Source organism: Myotis yumanensis, unplaced genomic scaffold (assembly GCF_028538775.1).
Source record: "Myotis yumanensis isolate MYYU_CA2020_CCGP unplaced genomic scaffold, mMyoYum1.0.hap1 SCAF_9, whole genome shotgun sequence".
NCBI lineage: Eukaryota > Metazoa > Chordata > Mammalia > Chiroptera > Vespertilionidae > Myotis > Myotis yumanensis.
Window position 1 is genome coordinate 33247433 of NW_027223760.1, and position 9371 is coordinate 33256803.

The 9371-nt window shown below is 45.2% G+C and overlaps 1 protein-coding gene across 1 annotated transcript in view; it reads right to left on the bottom strand.

Moving 5' to 3' along the window:
* The window catches only part of DENND11 (DENN domain containing 11), a 33578-nt gene extending 30417 nt beyond the window's left edge, over positions 1-3161 (bottom strand). Inside the window, exon 1 of the mRNA XM_070424046.1 lies at positions 2900-3161. Coding sequence (XP_070280147.1) covers positions 2900-3161 — 262 coding nt within the window. The remainder of the gene's footprint in view (positions 1-2899) is intronic.
* Positions 3162-9371: the final 6210 nt, after the last annotated feature.

The window sequence follows — 9371 nt, forward strand, 5'->3', positions numbered from 1 at the left end:
CAGAGAAAAGAACATTTTACTAGAAACCCAAAGAGCAAAATACTTTAAATCAAGGCTCTAAATAGTGGGTTGAACACATGAAAAAGCAATATTCTGGCTGCCGACCTCTCCCATCAGCTTGCATCGTTAGCATCGGGGCCCAGTTTCAATAGCAGCTTTGTAGCCCAGATGGCCAGCACCGCCATCCTAGGGCCTCCCTGCTCCAGATAAAGACGGAGTGTGCGAAGGCCCGGGTGTGCGTGTGCGCACAAGCTCCTAAGTCCTCACTCCATTTATAGATCCAACAACTATCATTTTCAACCATGAGTCCCATGAAAAGAACATCTTTTTATGTCTCTACCCTCTTCTCAGATTTTTCCTACAGATGCTCAACCCAGCTTTCCAAACCTTGTATCTAAATGTATAAAGGAATTACTCTCTTCTGTATCCAGAAGAATTATACTCTCATGTATAAACTGGGTATAAATGATCACCAAGTAAGAGCGGTGATTAGAATCAAATGAAACACCATTGTAGTAAAATGCCTGCCTACTTAAAGTAAGTGTCCAGGTGGCATTTACAATGCCTTCTTCCCACACTAACCTTAATCTGAAAACCATTACACATACACACCTGTGTCTATATCACACAAACCCACAAAACCATGCTCACCAGCTGTGACTGGCAAGGCAGGGAGGGTGCCAGCTCTGCTTTTCAATTTAATCAACTCCATCTGTGGTTAATACAGGATTTTCTTTTCTCCTTCCCCTCCCTAAACTCTGCCATCAGAGCTACCACTGCTGAATCACTGTTAATGTTCCATTTCTTCTATTACCCTAACACTTCACAGAATGAATCTCACGCTCCCATCAACAGTAAGGCCTCACTTAACACTGTCTCTAGGGTTTTGGAAACTGTGACTTTAAAGCAAAATGACATATAACGAAATCAATTTTACCAAAGGGTAAAAAAGGTATAAAAAAGAATTAAACTCCTATGCCATATTTCTCGTAACAAAAACATCACCAAAGTTCTAATTAAAGACCCAAAATACTTTAAATATTAAACGTTGAAATAAATGTTAGCTATACATGCATTTAAGGAAAATTAACACAAACAAAGCGTCCAGTTAAGGATAGCAGGTGGCAGGACCCTCTCCCGGCAGCTCAGGGCACAGGTGAGAATCCACCATGGACAGGATGCCCTTCCATGGCAGGACACACTAACATCCACACACTCAGACTGGGACCATTTAGCAATGCCCTTCACTTCATGTGCACCTCTCCGGGGTGGGGGTGGGAGTGGGGGTGGGGCTGGAGTCCCTGGAGAAAACCCACGAAGAGATAGGGAGAATGTGAAAACTCCACAGATGGTGGCCCTAGCCAGGAATTGATCCCCCTCCCCACCCCATCAACGTTATAACCAAACTAGTTGAATGAAACAATGCTACTTGAGGCCCTGCTATATTTACTTGCAGGTGATGGGGTAGGGCATAATGAATATATTAGTTACAAAGTATCTGTTTTGTCTAACTAGTAAGGGTTACTTTGGTCAAAAAAGAGCAGTTTTTCAAACTACTGGTCTCTGGGAGGCCTAACCATATGTGAATAGCATTTAAAAACTTTTTTTTTTTTTAACAAATGGAATAGAAAATACCTGTGTGCACTACATATAGAAGGGATTGGTACTATTTCATGAAACTTTTGTCTGAGTTACATATGTATCCATGTGAGTGTACTGGTTGTGATGTAAAATTCATTTCATAGGGTGGGTCACAGTCAAAAAAAGTTTGAAAGCCATTGGGATGGGTCCAAGGAACAGTCAGAATGGCGTGGTCTCCTCCCAAGCACTGTCACTTCCTGTGTCTTGCTGCTTGATAATCCCTGACCAAAGTTATAGCATCCTGCCAGGACCTCTCTCCTGCCTGTCTGCACCCCCACCTCACTCTCCTACTGCATGGCACCCATAAAATTCTTCATAATGGGATCCCTGTTCATTGTTGGAGGACCGGGAGGGGAATTCCAGGAAGAAGCGTTATGTATATCCTTCACTAACAGGCACTCCACATTCCAGTAACTCCACTGGAGTTGTGGACACAAAGACACACCTGGGTTTTCTTAAACCATAGAATCACTCAGCTCTCCTGCCTCCCATAATGACCACAAAGCAGCTCTCTCAGGGAGAGGCCCCTGGCGGCCAGGACCAGCTGAGAGGCTCTTCACTCCCTCTGACCCCGGGAAGTCTCCCACCACCACAGTGTACACCTCCTGACTGGGTGGCCGGCTGAAGGTTATGTGCCATCACCCCTCAATCGCCAAACAACCCAGCAAGAGCCTCCCTAAGTAGGCTTCCCTTTTCTTTCCTCGTACTCCAGCTCAGTCCCTCAATCCTATCCCTTAATGCCGCCGGCGTTAATTCCGCAAAATAATAAGGTCAGAGAAAGTAAAGTTGGCTGCTTGCAAAGTTACCGTCTGGGCCAGGTGGGGAGCATAGGACACTGGTTTCAGGAGTTACCCTGGGGGGGGAGGAGGGGCGGCGGTCCAGCTCTTAAAGGGGAAAAAAAACCCTTTTAGCCAAGCAAGGAAAGAAAACAAAAGCCACAAACAGGACCCTCTATGGGAGCAGCACAAACACGACAGTGAGGATGGGCGCGCGGGCTGCGAACTGCTGAGCGGCAGCCTGACGGAAGGAGAGGGGGTCGGAGGGCGCCCGGAACAAAGCCCCGCGTCCCGCGTCCCGCGCCCCAACTCCAGGGGACATCCTGCCGGGGACGTCCTGCTCCCTCCGCCGGAGCCCGCGGCGGGGTGGGGGTGCAGGTGTGTAGGTGCGGGTGCGCGCGCAGCGAGCCCCTCCCCCGCCGCCCCCCAGGCCCGGTTGGGGGGCGACCCCCTCCCGCCCCGGGTCTCGGAGAGGCTCTCACCCGAGCGGGGATCGAAGGTGACCACGAACACGGCCACCACTTGGTCCTCCTCCACGTCGCCCAGCTCCAGGCGCCCGGGCTGCAGCAGCACCTCGGAGGCGCCCAGCTCCTCGGGCTCCCGCCTCCTCGGAGGCTCCGCGGGCCCCCGGCCGCCCCCGCCCCAGCCCCGGCCTCCAGCCTGCAGCTCCGGGGCCTGCGGCGGGGAGACGGCGGGGCCCTCGGCCCAGCGCAGCAGCGGCGCCGCGTCGCCCCGCTCCACCATGGCGAAGCGAGGAGGAGCCGCGGGCGAGAGGGGCGGGCGCAGGGGCGGGTGCGGAACTCCCCTCGCCCGCGGCCCGCGGCCGGCTCCCGCCGCCGCGCCCGCACCTGCCCCGGCGGCCCCGCCCGGCCCCGCTGCCCTCCCACGGGCGTCGGGCGTCGGGCGTCCTCCCTACAGGCTTCGCGGAACTGCGTGCCCAGTTGGAGAGTGCACGGATGCCTAGGCGCTCGGGTACAGGAAATGTGTGCTGACGGTGCGCGCATCCACCTGGATCTGTTTACCTGTGCCTGGCTTATGGCCTCTTCTCACCTAGAATTCCGTGGGATAACTGTTCCACCGTGAATTTTTTACATGTCACCATTATCTTTGAAAGCCCCCTTGTCATATGGACCATGACAGATGTGCATTACATAATCCTGGATGTGTGGCCAGGGCCACCGCTGTGCTGGGAAGTGGAGAAGAGGGAGTACTGGCTGCAAGGTGCTGTCGGGCTTTGGGATGGGGCTGGTGTCCTGGAGCTGGGAGCTTTGGTGTCTGGCCTGGGGTAGTGTGTCTATAACGCAGCCTGGTGTGCCCTGGGATGAGCCGGATAGTGCCTTGGCCCTGGCCTTCCTGGACTCTGGGGCTCCCCACCCATTTCAGACTGTTTCCACAGGTCCTGGTGGCAGTTGTCCTGGGGTGGGAGAGTAGGGGAAAGGTTGAACTAAATCTATAAATGATTAAAGCAGTTCCTATTCTTTTGGGGAGAAATGCTGCATAAATAGATTATTGTTCTGTCATAGTTTTAGCCTGGAAGTAGCAGCCTTGGGCAGTCATTGAGCATCTCCTTGGGAAGATGGGTTAAATCATATTATCGCTGCATCTCTGGCACACCGGACGAGAATCTTCATAAACGCCCTCTGGGTAACACCTAGCATGAGTCCACTGGGTCCTCTTAGAGGGGCAAGCTGCCCGCCCTCCTGAACCTTGGATGAATTAGGCATCTGAACAAGTCCCCCTCCTCACCATGTTTTTTCTCATTACTTTAATAGCTATTCCTCGTTCTTATTTCCCCCTCCTGTAAAAGAGTGCTTTAGCCACCAGATTTGTCCGAGGGTTGAGCCATTTAAGAAGTTATTCTAAATCAGTGATGGCGAACCTATGACACGCGTGTCAGAGGTGACACGCGAACTCATTTTTTTGGTTGATTTTTCTTTGTTAAATGGCATTTAAATATATAAAATAAATATCAAAAATATAAATCTTTGTTTTACTATGGTTGTAAATACAAAAAAAAATTTCTATATGTGACACGGCACCAGAGTTAAGTTAGGGTTTTTCAAAATGCTGACACGCCGAACTCAAAAGGTTCGCTATCACTATTCTAAATACAGAAAGGGGTTCTAGAAAATCCTTCATCAAGTTCCAAAGACACCAGCTTTAGGTGTGACTTTCCTCTTTCTCCCCTGAAGGACTTCCCTTTCCTGGTCTTTTGTGTGAGCCCAGCCTCCCACCCCAGCATCCCTTAGTTTAATATCCTGAAGCTGAATATAAGCCAGGAAAAAATTCAAAATACTCATCCCAATCAATTTTCTATGTAAACAGGAGGCCAAAATGTCCAAATCCTAAACCTAGAGCCTTTTCCATATTTCATTTACATGAGGGTTCTAGCTCATCAGCCATCAGGTCTCTCTTCAAATCCCCACTGCCTTGCGAACAGGTACTTACCAAGTATTTGTCAACTAAGCGAAGGCAAGTAGAGATGTATACCTCTGTATGACTGGCCCCTCCAGCCAGCCTTACCCTAGTAGTTTGTACATAGTGGGTGTTCAAAATGTTCATGATGACACCCTTCTTAACACAGTCACAGTCTGACCATGAGATTTATCTTCTCTGTGTCTACTGAATTTCATAAGATGGTAGGAAGGAAACTCATTGAATTTAGCTATTAAAATAGCTCTGGTGGAAAACGAGTGTGAGGAGCAAGAAGGAATAAAGGGCACGCACATTCAGAGACTCTAGGATAATGTTAATGAGGATCTATTTTACAGGGTGTATTTTATATAATAAAGATATATTTAGTATGTGGAAAGTAAAATAATTTTATTTTAAAATTTTGACATGGGGTTCTCAAAGGGCACATGGTCAGATTGGGGCTCAATCCCCCGTAGAGGGCGTGCAGGAGGCAGCCGATCAATGATTCTCTTCATTAGTGTTTCTCTCTCTCTCCCTCTCCCTTCCTCTCTGAAATCAATAAAAATATATTTAAAAATAAAGTGTATATAAAATACATTATATTAAAGTATTTTTTGATCTATAATCTCACCACTGAATTGGCCCCTGTTAAGATTTTACTGGTCCTACTTCATCAATTCTAGGGTGCAAAATGTTTACTTGTTCACATTGCTATGGTGACTCGTAGTTGCTGCAGGCCCCACGGAGGTCCCGGGCTCACAGAGGAGACCTGTGTTTGCCTTTGTCAGCCATCTGGAGACACCACCAAGCTGAGACTATTTTGAGTTAAATTCTCTGCTTGAGGTTCTTTGAACCACGCTGGTAGTATGAATTTAAAATGAAAGCTAGGGTGATCCCTGGGTTATATTTCCAATTCTTTGGTGGAGTTTGTTCTCCCTCCACCCAAAGGCAAAATGGAGAGAAGCAAGTTTCTGGCCCTCTCCGCATGGGAGGTTTATTTGTCACAGCTGTATACAGTGTATCATCTTAAATTACCCATCATGGGCACTTTTTATTCTTAGTGGCAGGTAAATAATGGTATATCTTAGAATAGATGATAGATTTAGATATTTTTCTTTTCTATATTTACATGTAGAAATCATACTGTATATAATTTGTATGTTTATTCTTTAACCTCAGAATACAACCATTTTGCTATTCTGTTAGAACTTTTTATATGCATTATTTTAATGGTTTTCATTGTATGTTTGGAAAATTTACTTAACCATTCTCACTCTCATTGTTGGAAAATCAAGCCCTTTCTCTTTTTTTGTTGTGCCTCAAGCGTTGGCCAAATTCCACTCTGAACTAACACTAGATACTTATTACAGGCCAAGCCCTGCTGTGGAGAAGACAGACATCCCTTCTCGTCAGGCTTACAGCCTGGCAGGGAAGGCAGCTAGCAAGCAAGAAATGAAATCGAGAATGAGGGGTGACAGGCAGGGCAAATGCAACCAACCATTGAGGTTGCTGACTATGACAGACTGCCAGAGGTGGGAACACCGGGTTAAACTGTATTCATGTTCTTAAGGTTCTCGGTTGTACTGCCAAATTGTTGACTCACAAGTGTGTAAGGGCATCAATTTAATTTCATTCCTGTCCAAGTTAGATATTGCCACTTAGAATATTTTTTGCCAATTTTTCCATGTAAATGACATTTTGCTTTAAGATAATGTTTTGTGACTGCATCTAATCTTAGTTTCCAAGTATATGCTATTGACTGTGGTTCCTCTTCAGTGCATTGTCTGATCAGGATGCCTTTTGCTCACTTATCCTGTGGGGTCTTGATACTCTTCTTATCAATTTGCATTTGCATAACGTCTATATGCACTAAGAATATTCATCTTTTGGCTGGCATAATTTTTGTTAATATCATTTCCAATTTACTGTGTAGTTTAATGCTGCCTAACTGCTTGATGAAATGTTGAAGTTCTAAATTTTATGTAGTCAAAGTTAGCAATTCTTTTGGTGATTTCTTGTGCTGCTTTAACATTTGGGAAGTTGGTCCCCACCCAGAAATTGACCAACATTCACTTTTATTTTCTTTCTTTAGTTACTTATTGATTGATTTTCCACATTTGATATCTTAATCTATTCAATATTTATATGTGATATGAAATAAGACTCTAAATTTTTTTTAATTGAATAGTTACCCTATAACTGCTACACCACTTATAAAAAAACCTTCTGGGTCCTATGATTATAATTCCCTTTTAAAGTACAATATTAAATTACTGATATTTACTAATCTATGTATTCTTCACCATTCACTTATCTATTCTTACACTACCACCACACTAAGTATATGTGCATAAAATAATATATATGTAGCCCAGCTGGTGTGGCTCATTGGTTGAGTGTTGACCTATGAACCAGGAGGTCACAGTTTGATTCCTGGTCAAGGCCCATGCCTGGGTTGTGGGCTCAATCTCCACTGTGGGGTGTGCAGGAGGCAGCTGATCAATGATTCTCTATTATCATTGATGTTTCTATCTCTCTCTCTCTCCCTTCCTCTCTGAAATTAATAAAAATATATTTTAAAAAAACAATATGCTGGTATAATTTAAAGTTTTATTTCTCAGAGAGGTAGTCTACTCTTTTTTAAATCTGCTATTTCTTTGACAATTATTTTTCCTTTTGAAATTTAAAATCATTTTATCCAGTTCCCCCCCCCCCAAAAAAAACAGTGAGATATTTTTTCCCTTCAAATGGCATAAGATTTACATATTTACTGGAGAAGAATCAACAAACTTATATAACTAAGCCATTTTATTCTCTCTGCCTGGACCAGTCTTCCTACCAGGTGAGGTTTCTGCACCTCCATGATCAGTCTGCATAATTAGTTGACCAGGGCAAATATAGTGGTCCAGATAGGAGTTCAGACTCTGGGACAAGCTGAGGTGTAACAGGGTGAAATTAAGAATGTGAGTGGAGGAGGTGAAGAAAATAATCTTCCTAATGGTTTAGGGACTATCTACACCCTATCTGTCCCATGACACTGTGGACCCAAAGCCATCCAGAGACATCCTGGGGTTCTTGATCTGTCTCTGATTCCCGACTTCCTAACATCTATTTCATGCATTAGACCACAGTAGCTGCAACATCAGCCCCATCTGCACTGATATTTCTCTTCACTTCTCCCAGATCTTCTGGGCTGCAGGCACTGATTGGTGTTGAAAGGACAGTAACTCATATACCTCAGAGGCTGAGCTCAGGTTGGTGTAGGGATTGATAAAATAGAATATATATTCAAACTTACTGAGTTACTTAAAATCAACATATCCCTGCCTTTCAGGCCTCTGAAATTTGCATTGGAGTTGAAATTTAAAAATTTGAAAGCTCATAAAAGATATTCCTTTGACGATAGTGTCCATCATGAGGATACATACAATGTACAGCATGCACCTTGATTCATAGCACCTACTATGTGTCAAGCCCTGTTCCAGGTAATGGCTATAGAACATCAAATAAGAGTTAAGTCCCTGTCCTGATGGTATTTAAATTCTATTGGGGATGGGATGGGGGAGACAGGATTTTTTAAATGAACCTTTAGATATGTAATATATGATAGCCCTAAGTGCTGTGAAGAAACGTGACCCAGGGTAAGGGGCCAGAGGATGGGTGATGGGGACTATGTGGGGTTGTTGGGAAGACCTCTCTGATAAATAACCTTTGAGGGGACACCTGGAGGAAGCCCAACGAGTGAGACATGTGGGGAAGACTGGCATCTGGAGGGACAGGAAGGAGCTTAGAGCCGAATGTGTAAGGAATCAGACAGGCTGTGGGGTGGATCCTAAGGCCCTGTGTGCCTTGGTATCAGGGCTGGCTGTGAATTCTGAGAGGAATGGGAAGCCCCAGAGGATCTGAGGACTGGATCCTTTAAAAAGCATCCCTTTGGCTATTGGGTGGAGAACCGACTGCTGTGAGGTTTGGGGCAAGCAGGTGGGAAATGGGAAAGAAGTGACAGAGGAGAAGGGGTGAAGGGATTGGTGAAGAGAGAAAGTGGAAAGTGGGTGACAGGCAAAGGGGAACCAAAGACTATCAAGAGAAGGGAAATTAAGTTTGCTTAGGACAACATCAGACTCACCCTCAGGACTTCTCTCTCTTTGGGCCCATGTTTATCATGTAAATAACTCTCCTGTGTGTTACCTGAGTCAATGGAGGGGCTCAAGTACATGATTTTCCTTTTTCACGGGCTGCCTTTCACATACTTTCTCTTATAAAGTGGTATGGGTGACTTTTTTTTTCTTCAAAGAGTTTTTACACTTCCTGGTTTGGGGGGCGGGTGCCTCTCTGAGACTGAAATTGAATAATGTATGCTAAAGATATCCAAACTGCAAGAAAACATGTTTTACAAAATAAGGCTTTGGAGGCCGAAGTAATCGCCATTTTCAAGGGATACATATCTGCTTCTATGTGTCACTGATGTTTCTAGCTTTTCTTTTGTCAGTTTGAAAATTTGTATGTTTCCTTGACAGTTTTAACTGTCAATACCTGGAG